Source organism: Primulina tabacum, chromosome 10 (assembly GCF_025594145.1).
Source record: "Primulina tabacum isolate GXHZ01 chromosome 10, ASM2559414v2, whole genome shotgun sequence".
Taxonomy (NCBI): Eukaryota; Viridiplantae; Streptophyta; class Magnoliopsida; order Lamiales; family Gesneriaceae; genus Primulina; species Primulina tabacum.
The window spans coordinates 7,322,681-7,348,131 of record NC_134559.1 but is presented as its reverse complement, the minus strand read 5'-3'; the positions used below and the strand labels follow the sequence as shown (position 1 = coordinate 7,348,131).

General features: G+C 33.1%; 3 protein-coding genes across 3 annotated transcripts; 1 reads left to right on the top strand and 2 right to left on the bottom strand.

The window, feature by feature from the left end:
* Positions 1–362: 362 nt before the first annotated feature.
* LOC142505407 (nudix hydrolase 8-like) lies at positions 363–2,875 on the bottom strand. Its single transcript, XM_075618379.1, has 9 exons — positions 2,746–2,875; positions 2,386–2,654; positions 2,173–2,238; positions 1,803–1,940; positions 1,648–1,722; positions 1,507–1,557; positions 1,028–1,062; positions 775–883; positions 363–668 (listed from the first exon to the last, which is right to left on the bottom strand). The coding sequence occupies exons 1-9, from the start codon at positions 2,849–2,851 to the stop codon at positions 498–500; spliced, it is 1,020 nt and encodes a 339-aa protein (XP_075474494.1). The 5' UTR covers positions 2,852–2,875; the 3' UTR covers positions 363–497.
* A 6,118-nt stretch (positions 2,876–8,993) lies between these two features.
* Positions 8,994–14,901, top strand: LOC142505217 (mitochondrial-processing peptidase subunit alpha-like). Its single transcript, XM_075618105.1, has 12 exons — positions 8,994–9,177; positions 10,243–10,482; positions 10,580–11,044; positions 11,164–11,331; positions 11,438–11,518; positions 11,655–11,721; positions 11,948–12,045; positions 12,897–12,969; positions 13,282–13,352; positions 13,504–13,553; positions 14,401–14,513; positions 14,624–14,901. Exons 1-12 carry the CDS (start codon positions 9,139–9,141, stop codon positions 14,674–14,676), a joined length of 1,518 nt encoding a protein of 505 aa, XP_075474220.1. The 5' UTR covers positions 8,994–9,138; the 3' UTR covers positions 14,677–14,901.
* A 4,392-nt stretch (positions 14,902–19,293) lies between these two features.
* LOC142505642 (phosphatidylglycerophosphate phosphatase PTPMT2-like) lies at positions 19,294–22,292 on the bottom strand. Its single transcript, XM_075618712.1, has 6 exons — positions 21,679–22,292; positions 21,063–21,185; positions 20,629–20,722; positions 20,448–20,530; positions 20,269–20,358; positions 19,294–19,791 (listed from the first exon to the last, which is right to left on the bottom strand). The coding sequence occupies exons 1-6, from the start codon at positions 21,892–21,894 to the stop codon at positions 19,531–19,533; spliced, it is 867 nt and encodes a 288-aa protein (XP_075474827.1). The 5' UTR covers positions 21,895–22,292; the 3' UTR covers positions 19,294–19,530.
* Between the last annotated feature and the right edge of the window lie 3,159 nt (positions 22,293–25,451).

Sequence of the window (25,451 nt, the reverse complement as noted above, 5' to 3'; positions counted from 1 at the left end):
TGTAAATTTGAGAGCAACGCCGGTATCAACCAACCCCCGTCCCGAGGCGTGACAGTCTGACCACAGCCTGAATTAGCTTCACAGATTTTGTGTTGCGTGCATTGAAGACTTATAAAAAAACGTAAGATTGATTGTGAGAAAATCACAATTTTGTTTTGTATATTTGTTTTTTTTTTTTTTTGGTGATCCATGTTGTTAATTTTGGTAAAAAAAAATCCTCTATTTTCCAAAATTCAGCATTTTGAACAATTTGTATTGTAATTTTAGGGGAAGTAGTATGCAGTGCCACATTAATGCAAATACAAGGACTACAATTGTAAAATGAACCAAAATCATTGATTAAGACTGAAATTTGATAAGAATTGCAAATAGACTTATATAGAACAAAAAATTACAAGTTTCTCTTTGATTAATATATCACTAAAAATCTAGTGAATCCACTCACACTCGCTAACATTTTTACACACGTAAGTTCCAAGTTTTCACTTGATATTCACTTACTTGTAATACAAGTACGATAGCTTCCCATCAAATTTAGATGTCACCTGGTGTGCAAAGAATCCACTGTAATTTTTTTCATATGTTTCCATACAAATGTCAATCACCCTCTTTGACATTTCGTCATCTTCGTAAAATTCTTGCTTCAAGAGTTCATCCGCACTTATCCACTGGAAAATATAAGCACAAATGTATCAGCAAAACATATTTTTTTGCAAGCACAGTGCAAGTAATCAACCACACATATTTTAATCCACAAACAAAATTTTCGATTACCTTCGCTTCCTGAATTTCGTTTTCGTCAATCTTGATCTCGAACGACAATGGATTAAGCATGCAGACAAATAGCAAATCTGACTTCTCAAAAGCCACCTTGTGGACATGTCTGCTTTCAAGGGAAAATAGATTTTCTTAAACAAAAATATTAATACATATTTTGGTTGTAAAGTAAAGAGTTAAATAGCAACTTAATGTGTTTAGCTTTTTCATAACCTTGAATATATTAAATAAACAATCATGTAGAACTGACCTGAAAGCTACCAGTTCCAAGAATCTTGTGTCTATCTGCAACATCATCCATTTGAAAATATTCTGAGTACTAAATTATGTTTCCTTTCATCTTTTATATTCTATAATATATGATTGGATCGTGAATGCTACTGTGAAGTAGATAGATTTAGGGAATATGGTTTGTTTGTTTCGTTAACTTGTCTAATTTTGGATTTTTTAAACTAAGTTTTCAAAGTTTACTTTTCATACGTCAACTTTATATTTTAGGCTATTTTGGTCTAATTGTTGACATGATATCTGACAAGTTAATAATTTTTATGTCACGTCAACATTTTTCGATATCACATCAGTAATTTGACCAAATAGCCGTAAATTAAAAGATTAACATCAAAACCAAAATTTGAATTTAGTGTAGCAAAATCTAAAATTGAACAAATGGGCAGAAAAATAAAAACTATGTTCCCATTTCTGATGGAATAATAAATTTTTTTTACTCACACCCGTTTCTTCTTTCACTTCTCTTACAGCTCCTGAGAACAATTCTTCTGACTGGCATGTAGATAAATAAATTTAACAAAACACTAAATAATAAAAATAAGATAAAATATCATCAATATTCAGATTAATACACATGCATACCTTATTGATATAGCCAGTGGGCAGTTTCCAAATTCCGGCGCATAGACAAGAACACTTTTCTTTTACCACAAGGATCTGATCATTTCGTTACAGATTTTTTATATAGATTCGACGAAAAATATACGCTAACAAACGCGAGCTTGATCACAACATACCTGTTTTTTATCGTTAATCACGAATCCCGCGATGCCTATTTGATGCGAAGGTCCCGAAGGTAGCAGACAAGGCTCATCAGGGATCCAATATGTTAGCATAACATATCCGGGCTCGGCATGGTGATATATAAAACCTTCCTTTATACAGATAAAATCAAATATATAAACAATGGAATCCATCGAAATATGAGAAAATTGCATTTTTGTTCTTTCATGTTCGTCTCTCTTAACTATTTTGGTATTATGTGTTATCAAATTTCAATCTTATTCTCGTTTTTCTTCAATTTGTGGGCAAAAAAGGCAATTTTCCAGCTAAACCTTGTAATTAAATTTTTACACTTTGAATGGAGCATATATGTAGAGAACAAACCTGAATAGCTATTGGAACAAGATGGGCTTGCTCTTCCAACAATTTTAGCCATATACCCTTTTTTCCCTGTGTGAAAAAATAGGATTGAATTATCAGGTTTTTCGATATTTGCACTGGACTTGCTTGATATCATCAAGGTCATACTACGTTAGATTATTTTATTTATAAACGAATTTAGCGTAATTAGATAATTAGCAAGAAGTGATTAAAGACCTTGGATTTCCAGGATGATAAAGAAGCCTTGAGTGCTGATGCAAAAGCATTTGCAGCTGAAGGTAAGCTTGTCGGTTCGACGAGGACTCCATTGTATTCATCGTCCCATGCATTCAATAATTCAATGGACAAATTTGTTGTTACCGAGTCTGCGGACAAAACTCGAACCCCCTTTTCCTGTGCGTGATTTTTGTGGCGTAAACGTCGTGTTGGATAAGAGTTGAGCTGAAAACTTGACATGTTTGCAGTTCCATGCTTGGAAAAGAAGCCTGCAGAGATATATCGGAGAAACGAGTTTTCAAGTGTTATTTGGACCTTAAAAATATAAATATGGAATTCATGCAAAAATTAACTACTCACTGTGGTAAAATATGGCAGTATGATTGGGATTAGTCCATGCAATTCTTGAATCAATGTGACCAAAAAAACCTGGCGATTTGCAGACCGTACTATGATAAGATGCCATCGTTTTTGTTCTAAATTTCGAGTTCGGGATATATATATATATATATACACATTCCATGATAGTTGATTAGGAGAACAAGAAAATATGAGGGAATGGCATCCTCCTAGCAACATGCATATCAAGTAGATCATGTACGTGAAAATGACAATGGATCAAATTGGGCTTTGTTTGTTAATGTTTTAAAAAGTATTTTCTCATTTTCAAAAACAAAACTAATGGGTACTATCTGATTTTCATTTTAATTTCACCTCTAATTATAAAAATTATATTTAATTTAACTTCTCTCCCCTCCCAAAAATTTCTTTATATACTATATTAAAACAAAATATATTATTGTTGAGTTCTAATTCCTTAGTTTTGAAGATAACAAATATTATCTTAATATTATAGGGTCCAACCGCTGTTTTATATGTATTTATAGGTGGTGGAACCGGAGCTCAATTAGTAGTCCAGTATGGAATGAACTTGTAATCATGAAATCGAATCGATCATCATATTATACATGCGGCACAAACCTACTATCTATATATATATATATATATATATATATATATATATATATTACTATATATAGACAGCCTAGAGACCACCTCCTATGTATTTTCAAAAAACTAGTTGACAAATGTTATTTTAAAAAAAAAAACACTCGTCGTCGACAATAAATTAAACCTTCAATACACCAAATTAAAAGCATAGCCAAACCAACAAAGCCTTAAAACTTTTTTTATTTAAAAAACAAACTAAGCCTTAAAATTTGTATAACCCGATTCGTGGACTGAAAGTTTAATTGTAATATCTAAACTACAGCGCACCATTATTTTGACACATATAACGCAAAATATACCGAAGTGGCAAGTGTGATTTTATGTTCTTATGCTCCAATTTGTTTTTAACACTAATAAAAACACAAAAATTTATCGAATCCATGCCAAAATTAACTGAAAACCCCAAGTGTCCAATATTACGTAATAAATAGATTAAACTATGCTATATTCTTATCTAGCTAGCAAGTAGAGGAATCTTGGACAAGGTTAATATATAGATAAAATAAATGACGTTTATGTGCAACAAGATTTCTTTCCAAATGACATTTCCATGTCATATTCATACATATATATAGATAAAAACAAAATATTTGTGTTCCTAGTTAAAAAATTTTCATTGGCATATTTTTCTTCTAAAATTAAATATAAAATATATAATTTACCAAGAAAATTAGGAAACTATGATTGGAATAAATATAATTTAAAGTATTTTTTACTATCAAAAGTAACAAATTATATAAAGAATATTTTGATGACTTCGGGATTTTTTTATTTAAAAAATTTATATTATCTAATATTTAAAATTTATAGTTTATCAAAAAGAATAAAAGTCGATTTAAAATTTAAAAATTAAATATAATTTTATCTATAAAAAACTCATGCTTAATCGTTTTTTTTTTTTTTTTGGCTTAAAATGGTCAACATTAGGTTAGCATTCTTTTATATTATTGCCCAAATCAAAGTTTTTTCTTCATAATTCGCTTAATCTGCATTTTTAACCTTTTTTTAGAACAATGGTATTAAGTATTCAACTAAACATGTCGTAATCTTATAAACTTGAACCACTTATAAGATGAAAAAAATTGTATTGAGAGGAAAGATTACAATTCGAAAATGAATAATACGTAGAACATAAATAATAAAAAAAATTGTTCTGGTACAGTTTTGATTGCATTAATTAAAATGTGTATGAAGGATCTCAATTTTCCTTAAGATCTTATGAAATCGGGGAATTGATATTTTACATCCGATATATTTGTTTATTATAGATTTTTGTACACTATACTATCAAATTTCAATATTGATCCCGAATATTTTGGTCGGTGTCATGTTTGTTACATCAGCATCACATCAGTGTCATGTTATAAGAAAGACTAAAATTGCACACACAAAAAAAAAAAAAAAAACTACGTAAAACAAATTAAAATTTGACAATATAAATAATCAAAATCATAAAAAGATAAAACATAACAAGACCAAAATCACATTTTATTATCCATTAAATTATTATCCAACTATTTTGAACTAAAGCTTGATAGATGACTGAATGCATTTATTCTTCATACCGAATTAGCCAACAATTATTCCCCCTTTCCATTTTTTCTTTTTGAGAACTCCATAATGTTAATTCCCTCTCGATGTGACGCCTCAACCTTAAGCGAAACTATACGCGTAATGTGTTTTTTCACCAGTTATTTCGCATCTCTTTTATTAAAATTGCTCATTATATTATATGTATAATTTTGCAGATCCTAATTTAAAAATGATGCAGTTGTTGGCCAAAATACAGCGATATACAATTAGCAGACAAATTAATCTAATACAATAATCAAGAGAGATTCGAAAAAAATAAGTAAAGATATGTCGTTTGAGTCGAAGGAAATTAGTTAACCAACGACTCTGATCATGCAGTGTGAACTCAGAAGCATGCTCAGATTCTAGGTGATAATAGCATACTTATTGTTTTTCGTCCATAAACATATCAAAATTTCTTTCCAAATCCGTTCTCCGCCGTTCATAATTTATTTGACTTACTTGTGAATGTATTGTGAATGTCTAAGCCATATCTAACGGTTCAATAAGTCACAAGGCCGAAGTGCAGCTGCGTTTTCAAAATGTCGTTTGCGTGATTCTTCTGTGGTTTTCAGATTATTCAGTCAATACTAAGGTAAGTAGGCTTTTTTAAAACTATAAACTTTTTTTATGACTTAGTTCGTTTTTGGAATTTTCGGTTGAACATTATTATTATTAATATTCTTCACCTTCTTGTGATACGATACTCTATGTTTTGACACTTGTGAGGAGTCAAATGGATATGGGTGGGAATCCCAACTATACGATAAGTTTATAGCCCTTACACAGTGAGATTGTAACTATTATATGACATCGATCCCTTAGAAGAGTAAAAATTAGGGATTGATATCAGTAAACCATAGAAAATAGATGAATCTTAATGCAAATTAGGGATTGATATCAGTAAACCATAGAAAATAGATGAATCTTAATGCCTATGTCAATTTTATATTTATGTTTATGCTCATGATATATGTTATACGAACTATATTATGCATGATATACTGTTTTTCCAAGATAACGTGAATTTGTTATGAATGTGTTCGAACGGACCTCACTTGCTGAGCGACGATCATATTATTCACCTCTTACTATCTCTCTCCAGATAAGTCTGAAGAGCAAATCGAGAAAAGAAGAACATGACTAGTTTTGGGGATGATAATAGAGATGAATCAAAAAGTCTATTTTAATTAAGTTTCTTTTTAATTTTATTTAGTTCAAATTGTAAGATGTTTCCACAAGTTTATTTATATTTTGAAAATTTTTACGTTGTAATGACAATGTTGATTATTATTTATAAACCGGTTGGCTAGACTTTGATATACGCGGCTTGTTGTTTTCAATTGTACGTTTGTTAAACAATGCTAGTATCGACTAACCTGAGCTCGAGGTGTGACAAATACTGTCAACCATATGAAAGGCCAACAACTAGGCAGCCCGAGAGCCAACAAACATCCCATATGGAAAGTCATAAGATACCAATACGAAAGGTCTTGGTAGCCATTTGGATACCAATTTTAATTCAAGATGAATTAAAAAAATGCAAAAGATTCCTTAGAATAGGTAGCCAATTTTGGCTTATGATCGAGTTAAGCCTTTTCAATGCAAATCAGGCCTTTGATTTGCGTCCTTTTTGAACATACGCGTACGAGAGAGCCTCTTGAATAAGCTCTTCAAATGACAAAATCATATATAAATCTATTGGACTAAGCTACACGCTATATATCTTCATTTATACGTTGTCCCTTAAATAGCCCATTTCCAATTTCCATTCACCTTGATTGGAGTGACACAAATTTCCAACTAGAGCTAATACAATGTACCATAAATACTAGGTGCTTCACAATGAGACACTCTCATTAAAAAAAAATTAAATACGTTAGATGTTGAGAAACAATAATTATCTTTGCAAATAGAGAAATTGAAAATTGATACTCGTGTTGTACGATTTCAAAGATTGAGGTTGTATTGTTACTGGTATAGAATCAAATTCGCATAGTTCGATTTTCATGGATTGAAATGATGTGCATTTATTGGAACCAATATTTTTGTGATCAATAATAATCCTTCCTATGTGCGCAATCGAAACTTAACACTTGAGCTACATGATGATTTAAAATATTGAAGTTATATCATCACGACTAGCTATAACTATTGGAGAAGCGGCAAACACTCTACTATATTTTATTTTGTGGTTTTGTTTTCATTTACTAAAGGTTTATATGTGTTTGAGAGGTCAACGAGGTCTGTTACCTCATAAATAACAATTATATTTGTACACACTTTGTTTACTGTAAAATAATGGATACATCAGAAATTTAGTGGGGTGTATTCAATCCAGAGTTTTGATGACTTTTAATGACTTTTTAAATGATAGACTTTTATGGATTTGATAGATTTTTATTGACTTTTACAGAATCTCACAGATTTATAAACACATTTATGTGGATTTATGTAGACTTTTTTGCAAGATTGTTATAGACTTTTGTGGACTTTTTTTTTTATAGAATTTTATAGATTTTGTACTTAATCATACATATTATTTTTTATTAATTTATTTGAACCAATAATTAATTGACATATATAACATATTCAGTTTGAAATTATTTTTCAATATTTATATTAATAAATAAATTTACTTATTTAAAAGTTAAATCATTTAATCCTTACATGTGTATATATGTGAGTTTGTAGTGCATGTTTGGAAATTTTTTAAAATACATCAATTGATTAATCTGTAACCTTGTTTTTAAATTGATAATATATATGTGAAAAGAATATTATTATTATTGTGTGAATATAATTTTGTATAAAAATATCATAGCTTACATATTAATTGAAAATGCTAAAATGAATTTAAAAAATCATGGTTGCTACGAGACTATTCAATTATTAAGAATTAAGCAATATTTTTTTGGATCATCTTTTATTATTATTGAATATTACATTAATTTGTATAAATAATAATTAATAATCACAAAATCAATTCTACAATTCAAAATTTCCTGTGATATTAAAATAAAAAATTATAAATAAACAATCAGCCAAAAAATGAAAAAATTGAAAAAGAAAGATGAAAATATATATAGAGATACATTTCGAAAATTTGATAGAGTGATAGAGATGATGAGATGAGAGAATATAAGAAGAGATGTGATGTGAAGCAACAGAGAGAAAAATAAATAGCTTGTGTTTGAGTTAAAAGTTTTAAAAATCAATCCAAATCTTTGGGTTAAACCAAATACAATTTTTTATAATTTATAGTTGTACCTTAGGCTTTAATATTTGTATGTTAATGAATTCCATGAAGTTATTAAAAGTCTATGGAAAATTTGAATACCTATAGACTTTTATAGAGTTTTTAAAAGTCAATGTTGAATACCACTTGACTTTTTAAAACTCTATGAAAGTCTATTTTGAATACCACTAGACTTCTATAGAGTATGTAATAGTCTTAATTGAATACATCTAAACTTTTAAAATCTACAAAAGTAATTAAAAGTCAATAAATCTCCTATATTGAATACACCCCCCTTATATATTTAGAAAGAACACCCGACCCCATGTGGTCCGACTACTCTCAAAGCCCTACTCGAGCTCTTGAGATTTTCGAGCCCTGTTTTTTCTCTAAACTCCGTATCAGTACTGATCTGTCTCCATCAAGAAGCATGTCTCTGCTCGAGCCCATAGTGTATTTGGATATGAGAAAATATATTATTCTGTTTCGCGGAAATTTAATATCAATTTTATTTGTAAATAATCAAATACAAATCGTGGAGAGGATTTCAAGGATGCCCAAACAAATTTAAAAAATATTTAAATATTGGATTTGAAATCCTATCGTCTAATGCATCCTCGAAGTTTTCTTGCTTATAGTGTTAAATTGTGTTTCAATAAAATCTAATCAGATTAAAAAACCTATTACATGTCCCAAGCCCAAAAGTGCCTAAATCTGGACCGTACCCAATATCCTTAAAATAACGGGCCGTGCAAGCCCATAAAATAGACACCGGTCCGGTTTGTCCATCTATCTGACCGGGCCTCGTTACCATTTTCTTCAATTCTTCTCCTTCCCGCAGTCGCTGCGTTCCCAGACCCGCTCTCACGCACTCACACAGTCAAAATCATTCATTTTCTTCTCGATTCGAAGGATCGATCATCGGATCCAGTATGTACAGAGCGGCGGCATCTCGGCTTCGAGCTCTCAAGGTTTGCATGAGTAGCTATCCCCATCTTAACCCTAGCTCCGGTTATTCAGCAATATTCATGTGTATCTTTGTTTCTTGATGTATGATTATGATATTGAGATCTGGTGGATGCCCAGACATGGGTTGTGTGTTTTAGTTGGTTTGTGGCACTGTGATTTTCTTACGTTGATGTAAAATATCTGCTTTTGTGTAATACGATAGCTTATTTATCATTTTAAGCTCATTTTTTAGAAACGAGAAGGTATCAGCTAAATGAAACATATCCGAGGGGAACATTTGTAGGAGGCTGTGAGTTTCTCTCTCTGATAAAACTTGCTGCATTTCGCAATAAGCTGAGAGTGATTGTTTGAAAACTTATTACTAGGAATCTGGAACCTGCTCATGGCGTGTGTAGGGGCACTTATGAGCTGCTAATGTTCAATCAAAATTGACATTTATGATAAAGATTGGGTTTTTATATGGTTGGTGCAAATTTGTATGTTTGGTTATATTCATGGCTCGCTGTCGCGGTCGCGGAGAACATCGCGGAGGCTGATGTTCCAGTTCCATTGCTATTTTGCGAAATGATCGTGGTTATCGTCGCAGAGTATTTTTAATTATATACTTTGGAAAAATTTTAATGGAAAAAAAATAGGAAAAATTTGTAAAAAATTACAGAAAACATTCTGTAACGCTGCGACAGCCGCGAAATAGCCGTTCTGTTATGCGATGACTGCGAAATCATTGAAATTAAAAAAAAACGACGTTACAGTTGCACAATGTTTTAGCCTGAAATTTTTTCGCAGCAGCTGCCGTTCCTGTTCCTGTTCCTGAAGTTTTTGCAAACCATGGTTATATTGGAATATGTAATTTTTGGAAGATGATACTGTACCTTGGACCATGAAGCTAGTGTGAGATGTATCTTTTATTTTTATATCTCTACTTGTATTGAGTTTTTGAATGTTGATGATTATAGTTTCACTTATTAAGTATTTTAGTTCAATTGCATCTCAATTGTGCTTCAAAGAAAGTGTTTGCTATGACATTTAAGTCTCAAGGGACCATGCTTTCCTTTTGTGCCTAACAGACTCAAACAGGCCATGGGGGATTGGCTAGATATGCGAGTACAGGTGCTGTTGCTACCAAGTCATCATCAGGAGGTTTCTTTGGTTGGTTAACTGGCGAGAAGTCCTCGTCACTTCCCTCTTTAGACTTCCCACTTAAGGATGTAGTTCTTCCCGCTCCATTACCTGATTATGTTGAGCCCGGAAAGACTAAAATAACCACTCTTCCAAATGGTCTCAAGATTGCTTCTGAAGTATCAGCGGTATGAGATATACTTTTCATCTCTTTCTCACTTTGGGGGATTCAGATTTTTTTGGTTCTCTTTGAATGGTATATAATTGGTTAAACTTGTTTTTCAGAATCCTGCTGCTTCAATTGGGTTATATGTTGATTGTGGCTCAATCTATGAAACTCCAGCTTCTTATGGGGTCACGCATTTATTGGAACGTATGGCCTTCAAAAGTACCACTAACCGGAGCCACCTACGTATTGTGCGAGAAGTTGAAGCAATTGGTGGTAATGTAACTGCGTCTGCCTCTCGGGAGCATATGAGTTACACTTATGATGCATTGAAGACCTATGTTCCTCGAATGGTAGAGCTTCTTATCGACTGTGTTAGAAACCCGGCTTTTTTGGATTGGGAAGTTAGTGAACAACTCCAGAAGGTGAATTCTGATATTAGCGAGTGCTCAAAAAACCCTCAGCACTTGCTCTTGGAGGCCATTCATTCAACTGGTTACTCTGGTCCCTATGGAAATGCTCTTATGGCTTCAGAATCTGCAGCTAGCAGATTGAACAGTTCTGTTTTGGAGGAATTTGTTGCAGTAAGTCCCAAGTCATGGTTTTTTAATTTTATTTTTCTAGTTTCTTGTTTTAGTTAGGTTCTTCAGGATCTCTTTCAAATTATTTGTTCTGTAACTAGAAATGTTTTTGATTCTGTTAGGAAAACTACACGGCTTCTAGGATAATCCTTGCAGCTTCTGGTGTTGAGCATGATACACTGTTAGAATATGCCGAGCCTCTGCTATCAGATCTACCAGTTGTTTCTCGATCTTCAGAACCTAAGCCTATTTATACTGGAGGTGATTTTCGTCAACAAGGAGAATCAGGGGTACGTATCAGTGTACCGCAATTTACACCAGTTCTCTAAATGTCTGTTTAAACTCTGGCAATAAACTTTTTCTGACTCCTTATAATCCACCAACAAAATTGTTTAGGTAACTCACTTTGCTCTCGCCTTTGAACTTCCTGGTGGCTGGATCAAAGAAAAGGAAGCTATAACATTGACAGTTCTTCAGGTTTGCCCATTCAATTTTTTTTCATTTATTTTTTAATTATATATAAGACTGCATAATGTTTTGCCTGACCTGCTGGTTCTCTTCTCTGTTTGAACATCATCTTGCGAGAAGAACTTTGATTGTATTTGTCTTGTAGATGCTCATGGGAGGAGGTGGGTCTTTCTCTGCTGGTGGTCCTGGAAAGGGGATGTACTCAAGATTATGTATGTCATTAATCGATTTTATGAAATGTAATTAATAGATCAAAATAAGCATTTGATTTAGAAAGTTGTATTTTTTTAAACACTGCCAATTCTCTCAAACAATCAACACATTTTTTGATTTGTTGTCAGTCTATGTTATCTTGTCATTTATTTATTTACTTTTCGTCTTTGAATGAGTTGTTATCAATTCAGCTTGTCATGCACTTTTCTGTTGATTGTTTAACAGATCTTCGTGTCCTGAATGAGCATCCTCAGATTCAATCCTTTTCTGCATTCAATAGCATTTTCAACAATACTGGATTATTTGGAATTCAAGGCTCCACGGTGAGTTCTAGTATTTCTCACTGTAAAGAGATTTAAAGAGATTGTGTATGGATTTTTTTTGGTGTTTAATGCTGTGACATCTCAACGGACAGCCATGCATTTTGCATTGAGACACATCTGAATGATGTTTAGGGTTTTATGATTTCTATATTATTAATCTCAACCGTAACCCATTATTGTTTTTTCTGTCTTTCCTTTCAGTTTGAAATGCCAATGCTTTGAATTTTAAAATTCTTTTGAAGCGCTGCACTTTGTGAGATAATAATAATGATGATTAAATTAAAGAATTCTAGGAAGAAGGTTTGTGCTTTGTGGTCATAATTAATGATGCTGAAGATCTTAAGGTAGCAAACTAAGCATGGAGGACGAGTTTAATAGGTTTAGCTCTGATGTCCGTTTTAGTCCTCTGAAACTAGATTGTGGATTAATAATGAAAAGAGGTAAAAAAACTTAAAAAGTTCTTTTATGGAGTTTGAAAAAGACAGTCTTTATTCATTTTTTATAAACTTAGCTATGATATTGATGTATTTAATGTGTTCAAATTATAATGTCTATTTTCAGTACTTAGGAATAGATTGCAGATTCAGTCTGTACGAGAGCTTCGACTTTGTTTATGTTGGATTAATATTAAATAAGCAAATGTATGAACAAATTCCTTTTTTTTAATTATGATTTGGTGATCTATTTCGCAACTAAGGTTTGCAGAAAACTGATCTTGCTTGAGGACTTTATGATATAGAAAATTTGTGGCTTGTGACCTGAGAACATTGGGAATAACCTGTTCCGTTAATCACTTTGTGGGTATTGCCTGTTATTAATTGAAATTGATGAGGCCAATTGTTTGAATTCAGGGATCTGATTTTGCGACAAATGCCGTTGACATAGCTGTTAAAGAACTCATTGCGGTTGCAACTCCTGGAGAAGGTCTGGCACAAGAGTTTTCAATATCATAATTTAAGTTTTGTTTTAGCATTTCTGATGCACTTTCTGATTCTGTTTGCTGTTGATCCTGAAAGTTTATCTTAACATGCTTCCAAATTCCTATATCTGAGATTTGTGACAAACATCTTTCTTCTGAGTAAAGACTTTCTGATGCTAGCTAAAACTGCCCCTTCGATATTGGACATTACATGATAGTATTGAAAATTGGCTGTTAATAAATTTATGTGTGTCCTGTTTGTGGAGGTGAGTAATCTCTTACTGAACTTTGTTCCTGCCAACTTATTTGTCTTGCAGTTAATGGTGTACAACTTGATCGGGCTAAACAATCAACGAAATCTGCCATTTTGATGAACCTAGAATCCAGAGTATGCAACAGCACCTTTAAAGAAAACTCTTTTTAATAATTACTGTAAAAATTTAAAGGTTAATTAAGTTGAAATGTTCTACCGAGAGTGCATGGTTTTTCTTTCTTGTCGTATTTGGATCCTTAAGTTGCTATTTCAATTTTGATTGCAGATGGTTGCATCAGAAGACATAGGTAAACAAATTTTGACGTACGGAGAGAGGTATGTCAAGTTATGGCTGTCGCTGATTTCTGACTGATAGTACTAGGGGGATGCCTCAAAATTTATGTTATCTTTCCTGCTTTGGTCGTATCGAATGATATCCACTTTATCAAAGTAATCCCTTTCAACCTGAATAAACAAAACTACTTTTTTAAGACTACTCCTTTCAGCGCATGAAATAGAATGTTCACTACTGATCTTCAATGAGCAGATGCTGGTCATTTTAACATTTCAATTATATATCACAAACACCTGAAAATTGTCTGGGTGTATTTATTATGTACTTTTTTAATTTAAATTTGGAGCATTGAACTGGATTGTTCTATTTATCTTATGGAATTGGATCCAACAAGATATGCTCCTCAATGAAAACTAAAGACAGATGGATTAATGAAGAAAGATGTGGCACATTCTAAATGAGATGTTTTTTATTCATTTTACTGTCCATGAACACGCCAACGATAAATAGTCGTTGGCCACAACTCTAGTCCCTCTCAATCCACCATATTTTATTTAATCTCAGTCTGTTTTCTGGGGTCTTTTTGCAAATTTTTTTGTGTATTTATGCCCTGTAAATAAAACTAATGGTTACACTATCTTTGACATTTGTGCGTTAGCATCTTGTTCTGTGTTGGTAATTTTTGGTGCGTTATAGGAGGATCATTCAAGAGGGATAGGTCAAAATATAACTGTGGCGCCATGTTGAGTAGATTACCATGCCTGTTCAACAGATCGATAAATTTATTCTATGATATACATGTTTATCCTGTGTATATTAAGCAGAAATTATGAAGTTGGACCTAGTTAATCGTACTGTATGTTGCGTTTACTTGCTTTGGAATATTAGGAAACCTGTGGAGCATTTCTTGAAGGCTGTTGACGAAGTTACAGCTCAAGATATTGCTAAAGCAGCGCAAAAACTTTTATCATCACCACTCACAATGGCATCTTATGGCGATGGTAATTACTATTTATTGAATAATTCCTTGGCCCTACTGATATTTCATCGGTCCATAAGACATTCATTTTCCAAAATTTTGTATCTCTCATTTGTCCCATACATCTTGCAGTTCTGCATCTACCGAGCTACGAGGCGGTTTCCAGTAGGTTCCATTCAAAATGAAATTCCTGCCGCTGCGTTGATTAGACCATCCCCCAAAATGTCTTAATCCTCGATTGGCATTTTAAAATTTCTTTTGACCGATATTTAATGGAAATAAGGTATGTCTTGGCTTTACGTGGACAATAATTACTGAGATTCTTGGAAGAAACACCTTGATACCTGATTCCTTTCATCGTATGCTTTGTAGATTGTCCTTTAAATGATATGATTTTGAGCTTTTTTGTTTTTTCACTGCTAAAGGTGGTGATAAGGCACTGAAATATATTAAATTTCTTGGAAACAAGCTAGCGAGCATATGAGGCTAATTATGTCTAACTTAATAATTCGTTGGAGCAATCTAGGCCAGCATTAAAAGTATACTATAGGTTGGTTTGTGCGAGGCTGTCCCTGTTTACTCTGAATATACATTTTCAGTTGTAGTTGCTTTTAGTTCAGAGTAGCCTAAGCATTATGCTTATGGTCTCCTAAAGCTATTTATTTTCGGCGTTTTCTTTTGTTGTGCCCTCTCTGCATAGTGTTCACATCTATTTTGGTAAGATGGGCGCGATATAGCTACAACAAAAGGAAACACTGAAAGTAACTTTTGGAATTCGTAGGCTAAAGCTCAAAACCGAAATTTCTATGTAACTGGTGTTGGAATCCGTATCAATGAATGGATGCTGGTAACATGCAAGTTATTTGATGAGTGTTTTATGTGTACCATCGTAGGGTGAAAGACAATAAAGACAATATTAGTAATGTTACGCTTAGATTAATGGAATTTTATTTTATCATTAATTTGATTTATGGATTTCAAATAAGTTCGAGTTACACTGTCGGAAGGATTTTTATTCAATAGAGTAATTTGAAAAGATGGATTCAGGTGATTCTATATAGTTTTCTAGCACTGCATCAATATACGCAAATTAGACGAACCTAACACAACTGGACCCAAATGTCTTGCCCAACTCAACGACACATCCAATTTTTCAGAACTCCTCATTCGCCATTTGTTATGTACATTATACGTACATGCAGGCAGATATAAATCTGTATGATTTTATTCAATGTTTTCTCATGTCCAAAACACTCTACTCTAGGCTTGTGCCTGGACGATGAGTTTCAAATTTTTTGATTTGTTTGGATGATCGAAATTAGAGTATTTTTCAATCCATATAATATCAAGTTATTTAATTTCAATAATAATTAAGATAGAATTTCGATTAAACTTTCAAGATAAGTGTCATTTAAAATATATTCGTATAATCTCTCACTAAAAATCGATTTCTCTATTTAAATCAAATTCATCGATCAAGTGCAAATTAAAACTGTTTATTTGCAAAAATGACAGAGTAGGTCTTTTGTGAGATAGTCTCATGAATCTTTATCTGTGAGACAGGTCAATGTTATCGATATTTAGCATAAAAAGTAATAATCTTAGCATAAAAAGTAATATTTTTTCATGAGTGATTTAAATAAAAGATCTATTTCACAAAATACGACTCGTGAGATAGTCACAGATAAGTTTTTGCCAAAATGAAGAACCAAAATGTTAAAGCTGTCTGTTTCTTTCCCAAAACGCCCCTATGATAAATGTTGGACAGAATATGAAATGCTGACAACATTGTTAATTTGATGGTATGTTTTGAAAATTAATAATTATTCACCAAGTTATCTTAAATAAGTTTATTTAATAATATGGGAAAACTAATGATTTTGAAACTTGAATGCAGTTGTGTTGATATCTAAACAAGCTCGAATTATTATTTACAAAAGAACATTTGTTTTCTTGATAACATAATTTCCAAAAATAAATTTACAAAAATTTACCAATAAACTATTATCTTAATTAGTTAGATGGTATTATAATTTCGTTAACTGGAAGGAAATAAAATTTGTTTGTATATACGCACATTATCAAATTTATTGTAGAAAGTGTTTATTTTTCAAAAAATTTAAGGTTTTTAAAGTTTCCAATTTTCATTCGAAATCGACCAAAACTTTCCAAAAAATCATAAATTTATTGGACCAAAAAAGTATTTCCAAAAAAAAAAAAGAAACTAATTCTCTAAAAGTAAAATTAATTTGTTTGGATTGAGAAGTGAAAAATATATAGAGGAAATCAGCATTCTCATTTAACAAAATTATTTCGATTTTGGTTTCCTTATTTTATTTTTCCCTGAATATACAAGTTTTGCTAATTCTAAAATATACTAAATGGTCTCAATTTTCAAATTCTCTTACAAGCTGTCTTGGGGATTGAATCATCGTTTCGAGCAACTTAAAATCGTTGGAGTTTAGAATTTAGAAAGTTTTAAATACAAATTTTAAAAAACGAGCTCTTTGAGGGTGTTCATTTGTTTGCAATAAATTCGAATTAATAAAATAAATTAAGGGATCGGAGTGCTTTGCGCCCTTGACAATTTTTATGATCATGTTCTCGATATGAGTTTTTTTACACCAGATATCATCTAATTGTCCCAATGACAAAATATTATTCGTCGGTCTAGTGTAATCAAACATTTTTATTTTGATGGTACTGGCCCTAGATATTTCCAATGCATGATCATTCCTCATGAATACAAATCCTCATGAGACTGGCTCACAGTGACCGAATCCTTCTCTCCGAGACATCATGTGTCACGTCGTTTTTGAATCCATAATCCATGTATCACAAAATTTGTGTCTGTATTATGCAATTGTTGCTGCTTCGTTAAATAATTTTTCACCATTGACTGAAGTACTAGACATATTTCATTGAGAACCCTTCTCGATACTCGAATATTTTTTCTTGAAGTTACATTTACCGTCACATTGAAAACAGTAAATATTTTCTTCTTACTTTTCGACTTTGATCTGCCTTGTCTTTGGCTCTCACTAGAGTCACGGTCCATAGATCTTCATCTTATCATCAGTAAACATCTGCTTGCTTTGAAGTCACTAACATATCTTTCTTATTTGGCGCCAACTTCTTATTCGAGAATCGAAGTTAAGACATCGTCGAATTTTAAAGAACTTATAAGGATATTATTGGTTAAGTTGATGATAAGTTGATAATATGAATCTGATAGACTTTGAAATAGAATCTCCGCACATTTTGTTTCCTCTATTTTATGCTCATAGAGGTAAGTTGGATAAATAAATATTTAGTATGTTGATATGGTGAGTCATCGATGAGAATCTTGTCATACAAAGAATATAAAACATTCTCTTTAGGAAAATCTTGTTGTGCAGTAACTTGACCTCGAACATTTTTTAAGAGTATCCCAAATATCTTTTGCCATTTTATCTCAGAAATACTGTATTTCATCTGCTATAGTCAAATATAAATTGACGACAACATTATCATTCGTCTCATTTCACTTTTCGTCCACGATTTCACTCGGTCTCTCCAATAGATGCCAAACAATTCTTTTTTTCCTTAAAACTACTAGTGCCTTTTATTTTCCACATCATAAAATTGCTCTCATTGAACTTTGATGTCTCGCACATGTCTGCTTTATGTCTGCAACAATTTAGTATACTGGACAAAATAATCTCACCTTAATAAAAAAATACCAAAACCTTTTCTGATGTGGAAAATCGATCAAAACTGCAACCATATAACATACTCAGAATTTTGAGAAACTTTATATCAAGACTCTAATACCACTTATTGATATCATATGCGACATTTTGAGATATAAATATGAAAATAAATGAAAACTCCTAAAAACTATTGAGGTAAAAACCATGGACAAGATAAAAAAAATTCTATTATAAAATTTTGTGGTTACAATCTATCGCCGTGTTTTCAAAAAGAACACTCATTTTTTTAATAAAAAAAATAAATAACTCACAAACATTATAGAATAAACACTCGAATAATGCTTATGAGATGAGGAGAACAACTTGTCAATGAGACGATACAAATGAAAGTGAATGATAGAGCTCTCCCTCGTTTCCTCCGTCCAAGTATGCAACTGTGATCCAAATTTTCTGCACAACACGACCCTTTATCTTCGCTTCACAGCAATGATGCTATCAACCACAATTAATATTTCCGCCAACGCCACTCACACTTTATAGGAACGTACTCATTCCTTTTAGCTTTGGAATTGAACCTAAAGATTGCAGCTGTCTTATAAAAAATAGTTTGGTCAACCAAAAGGACGAATTTGAGCATCTTTTTATAAGAATTAGTGACCTGCAATATCAAGAAATATACATTATATGTCATATATTTGGTTAATATATGATTCCCTTGTATGGTTGACATTCTATAGCAATCGCTACAGATATTGTTAGAACTAAAAATGTTGAAGTAGCACTTGATATCAACATAGAAATTTCTTTTAAAAGTCAAATCGAATGAGTGCAGATTAATAAAATTCAATGAAATTTGTTGCCTAGCCAATCTCTCTTGTAATTATAATAAAAATTTGGACCTCTTCGTGTGTAAAACTCTCCATGCTGCTTAATATTTGATTATCCCCGTTATTTCTTTTGTTTTCCAGTGAAAGAGAACCTAAAATACAAGAGATTTGGGAACAAATTTTCATTGTTAGTTTCATTTTTCAATAGCCGAGGTAAACTTATTACCAGCAATCCATACAATTGGGCCAGGCAACCCAAGAAATCTTGGGATCCGATCCAACATCGACATAATCAGTACCCGAGCAAAGGATCCAAGATGAAACAGTAGTACTTGTAGTTATATACAAGTTAAGCACCAAATCATACCCGACCCATATTATGTACAACCAAGTCTACTGTTTTTGTTTATTTATAATCATATTATCAAATAATTCTTCATTGACCTCTATACTGCAAGAGATCATGGACGTTTTTTTGATGCTCTTCTTAGCTTGTATGCAAAAATATGATTCCTACAAGCTAGCAAGCACGCGCCTCGGTTAGCTGTCTCATTTTCGGTACGCAGCTACCTGAAACTTTTAAAGACGAAAAGAGGCAAGACAGCTTAGCCATCATAGGCATGGACCTCGATATTCTGGGTATGGTCATCAGCTCCTTGCCAGAGATGTCGTTGCAAGGGCTATGATAACCTTCGAGATCGGCTTTTGTAATTAGTACAGCATCTCCCGAAGTACACATTGCCTTTGAGGCCATCCGCTGCTGCTTGTATTCTTGAACAGCCTGGAAAAGTAAGCAACTACGAGTTTTAAACCATCCGCATAACAAGAGAATCTTGTAATGTCATTTTAACAACTAGAAACAAATACAGTTTCTTGAAGGAGGTGGATCCAGCAAAGGGTGCAAGGGGCGTTTGTCCCTCACAAATAAAAAGGTTTGAGATTTTGTGTAATTTTCTACAACCGCGTGTTTTGCTTCAACCATCCCTAAAAATATCCATTCCATTTTCCACCACGCCCTCTAGCCACATTGTAATAATCTTCTAAAGTCAAAATGCAGAGACAAAGGAATGTATTTATAACAATGTGCGATCGACTCTTCTAACAAGTTGAATTATAGGAAGTACATATGTGCCATGGTTCTAGCAAAACATATCATGATCAACGTCACTTGCAAGAATTCCAACCTTGTGACACCCGTTTCTACCCCCTCCTCTAAATTATCAGATCTGGACAATTAGCCCTGGTTTTTTGTGTATACCTTCCACTGGGATGGAGCCAATAGTACCCTGGGTCTTCTAGATCGAACATATTCAAGTGCTGCAGCAGGACTCATATGCTTATATTCCACCTGCAAATCATATTAATTAAGGTGTCAGGATTAGGAAGACCAACGTCATTTTTTACTCGTCATATTCTGCGGAGAAAAAAGAACAGCACCAGATAACAGAGGACAATGGTTGTGCTCCGTCCCCGTCCAGCTTTGCAGTGCACATATGTTGTTCGACCAGCAGAAGCATTTTCTATGAGCAGCATGAAACAAAAGGCAAGTATTGAGGATGGTATAATTTGCAGGACATAAAGCGCACGTAAGGAAAATGGTGAAAAGAAAATCACTGACTGTGAATGAAATCTACAGCTCGATTAATATCCACAAACGATGGAGCAAACAGATAATCTCTTGTCGGGATTACAAGATGGCCTATTCCATGAGCCTGAAATAACAATGCAACAGCGTGGTAGTACGAATAGAACACTTAGTAAGAAAGAGAATCCTTGGAAGTCAATTTGTACAAGGCGCTGGACAAACATTCCACTCAAATGTTGGAAGACTTCTAACTGTAAAAACACACCAAAGTTTTCCATAACTTGAGTATTTTAAAGTAAAATTGCCACATAAAACATACACAGGTTTACAGCAAAAGAAAATGAAAACTCATATAAATTCAACATCAATGTATTATAGCTTATAAGAAAAAAGATTCGGACTAATCATAGTCTCACAGGCTCACACAATACCAACATCCAAAGTCAAGCCAGAGATAAATAACTTACATGGTACAAAGATGTCGGAACCAAAGTTTCATAGGGCTCGTTCAGAGTAACTACACCACCAACTCCAAGATGCTTCAGCCGAGGCACGTCCTTTGGAAATGGAACGGCTCCAAGCAGGATAAACTAAATACTCGTCACAAAAGCAAATAATTAGACACATGATATACATGAAATATTTGTCAACCGCCATGAGCAGGACATCATTGAAAAAGAAAGTACATAAAACTCAAACTCGACGAGTGTTCATCATCACGGGAAAATTTCAGAGACTATTTCCTAGAAAATTAAGCTAATTTTTACACCATCAGCACGAAAAGATTGCACCTTCTGTTTGCCCTTCAGCTGGCTTCGATCACAGGTAGAAACATTTATGTTATGCATATAAAAATTTCGGATAAAAAACAACCAAGAGCCAAAAACTTAACTCTAGTCTAAGAAAATTCAAAAAATTTCCTCTTTTACAGCATAAATCCTTTTCCCATAGTCGACTACAGCAACCTCGCAACTCAAACGAAACCAAGTTTGATTAAATTACTACCTCAACAATCAACTCCCAAAAACACAACGAAGAATTTTAAAAAGACACAGATCACTGAACCATCAAGATGTGATATACCTGATCAAGTTGATCCCACCACCTGAACTCGGCTTGAATTTTATTCCGGAATACGTTGTACAAAAGGGTCGGGTAGAAAAGGATCCGAGCACCAGCCCCAACCAAAGCCCTTTTCGCGTCGACCCCGACAGGGATCAGCCTTCTTCCCTTATCATTACCACTGCAGATTCTCTCCAACGCACCATCTGTCGAATCATCCAATTCCTCGATCTTCATCACAATCAATAGCAACACGAGTTAATATGAAAACCCAATTCAATTAGGTCGAATCTACCGAAGAATTCGGGATAAAATCAAACCAAGCCAAAACCCAGATGATGAAAACGATGATTTGGGACTCGAAATAAAAATCAGATCAGCACAAAGCGAATCCATATGTGGAGTGAATCCTAAGCAACCGGTCACAACCGGGTGATCATCGGAAACCGAATTAAAACTAGAAAATGCATCAAAAGCGGAATGATTCCGCGATTCGAATCAAGGTGATCAGTGGACCCGATCGATCGAAGACGGTAAAATTCGGAAAAACTGAGGAAAGGAAAAATTCAAGCGAATTGGTTCAAGGGGAGTGACGACGATCCACTGCAGCCATTTTCTGCTATATATAATATTATCCTTTCTTATCCTTTTGAAAACTATTAAAATTTTATCATAATTTGTATATAAAAAAATTATTAAATTGTATTTTCCATTCTGTGACTTATTTAGGTTGATTATTTCGTCGTCTCAATTATATAATTCAATTTATATATTTAATATTATTTTTCTTATTATAAATTTATACTTATTAAATTTAAATCATTAGATACTTGTATAACTTTTTATATTAAAATCTGAGCGAATTTTTATCTGTGAGACGGATCAACCCTACCGATATTCGCAATAAAAAATAATACTATTAGCATAAAATGTAATATTTTTTCATGGATGGCCCAAATAAGATATCTGTCTCACAAAATATGACCAGTGAAACTGTCTCAAACAAAATTTTGTCTTAAAATTTTATTAAATAAGGACAAAATGAGAATTGGCTTTATGAAATTTAAAGTTGAAGATACGATAAATTAATAGTTATAAAAAAATTTCAACAATATCAGAATTTTCAGATTAGTAATATATTCCAATAAACATTTTTCGACGAAAACGTCTCCAATGGTTCTTATTATTGTGACGGGAGATATCAAACTCAATATTTTCAGCACTTCAGGATTCGGCATGTTAGGTTTTTAGCAAAAAATTATAGCACACATATGAACAAATTTCAAATTCCATATCCTTAAAAAATTAATTTAATAAATCCCAACATGGCTTAAAGGTTACAACTTATCCATTTTAATGGGAATTTACTTATTTTAAGTTCATAAATCTCTTGTAAGACGACTATCACATATATTTATTCATGTCATAGATTATTTCATTTGACTCCAATGAGATTCGATATTCAGATATTTTGATTTTAAATAGTTCAAAACGCGTTGCAAACAAGTGCTACGATTTGATTCATCGACTCAATTTAGTAATATTTATAGAGCCCGCTTCTTCCCCACACTATGAGTCAAAGGGAAAATGTAAATATCATTAGATGACCAAATAAAACATACATATCACAAAATTGACTCGTGAGACTGCTTCACATAAGTTTGTTTCAAAATCAAGAGTTAAGAAATTTCTATTGAAAAAACAAACAGACCTTTTTATTTGTGATTTGGTTTTATTTTCTAAAAAATCAATCAAGTCAATTTACCTGATTAAGCGACTTAAGTTTGTACAAAATCGAATATATGGATTCAATCGACTTAAAAAAAAAAAAAACACAACGAATTCTAAAATGAACAAAATCGGTTATCATATTCTCCATGGTTTTATAGGCTGAAGTGATTTGACCATGAAACGACTTAAGTTTGAGTTTTTGTACTTAAAATTGGCTCATAGGTTTTCTTTTACTTTTTAGTTTTGTGTTCCCAAATTTCCTAATCAAGTGTTCATGTTATTTGTAAATGAGAGTACTCAGAAGTCTGGACAGGTATAACCAAAAATTTTCACCTTAACCTTAGTCTTAGTAAATGTCGCAGCTTGTCTTTTGCTTTCTTTCGTTTTCTCAATCCAGTGGCTTTCGATCTTCCTCTTGTTGTCATTATTGAAGTTCAAGGAATGCAGCTAATAGTTGATGCTCGACTTATCTGTTGGTCACAGCAGCATTAGTTTGTCGAGAATGAATGAAATTGCTATAGAAAGCCGGAAGGGCGGAACATTTTAGTCTAGGAACACATAGATAGTTAATTGTTAATGTTATCGAAGCCCACTACAAGGATTTAGTGTTTGTTGCATCCGTTTCAGCCAGTTTTGTATTGCTTTTAACTGATCAACAATGACAATAAAGATATTATCAGGATATCATGATTCTTCTTGTTGGAGCACTCAGATTTGAGGAGGCATTTCAAATGGGTTCAGAGACTTATCATCATTTGAAGGTGAGATTTTGTAACTGTAATACATCTTTGTTTTACTGTTATATCCGCCTAGTTTATGTTCATTGTAATACTTTGCACCCTATGCTCTCTTGCAATCATTTTTAGCATAACTGGTTGAAATATAGCTTTTGATTGTTCATCCGTTTCATATATCGTGCCAGGCAAGTATGAGAAGCTAAGGGCTGTCTATTTCGGGAACCCTGAGAAGTGTGGTGTGCCAGGCAAGTATGCTGGCATTCTGTATGGGTTAGAAATCCTTGATGCTTAGTTTTGCTTTGCACCTCAAGATGTGTTGAAGTTGTTCTTAAGAATATTTGGTTTTTATTGGCTTTATTCCCAGTTCATCTGCAAAATCCTTTCGCATATATAATAGTAAAAGCCAAGCTCCAGTTCTGATTAGTCTTTATTCTTTTTGTCTTATTTTTATCGTTAATGCTTGCTGTTGTTATGTATGGCATGCTACTGTTCACATGTTGGTATCTGGCATGAATTGTAACTGAAAGATTGAGGTTTGAGGAAATCATTCTGCGTTCGCAGGCAGTAAAACACATTGCTTAGGAATTGAGACATCGAATGTGGGAAAAAACTTGTGTGAAACGGTCTCGCGGGTCGTATTTTGTGAGACAGATCCCTTATTTTGGTCATGCATGAAAAATTGTTACTTTTTATGCTAAGAATATTACTTTTTATTGTGAATATCGGTAGAGTTGATCCGTCTCACAGATGATGTGAGGATATTGGTATGGGAGAGTTAGTGTTCATTGGGTAAAGCATTTGTGCTTAGTATGTTATGGGAGGAAAGGTAACGTGTTTATGTTTAAACATGTATTTGTAATCCTCAAAAGGATGTTAGCGATAGCAATTTTCTCGATGGTTGTTAGATTAAATGCACCGCGTAAATATTGCTTGGATTTTGTGAGTTATGTTTGGCGTGGATGGCAATTAGGCTACTTTTTTTTATTATGCTTTACGTGTTTTGATTATTCGACGGATAGATTTTTCGATATGAATTTAATCGGACGTGACATGTAATGGTTGGAAGGAGATTTAATAAGCGATGTTGTCCCGGACTTCCAAGCTTGATGATGATTGATTATAAAGAATCAAACATATTCAAGCAATTAAAGGAGTTTAAAGAAGAATATAATGAATGAGTGCCGAGCAACCAAGCATGCGAGTGCAAAATGGCTCGAGAGGACAGTAGATGGCGCATACCCACACAACAGAACGCTCAGCCGCGTGTATTGGGCAGAACCTGGCGCGCACCCGCGCAAGAATTGGTGCAGCCGTGCGGCCCTGGTG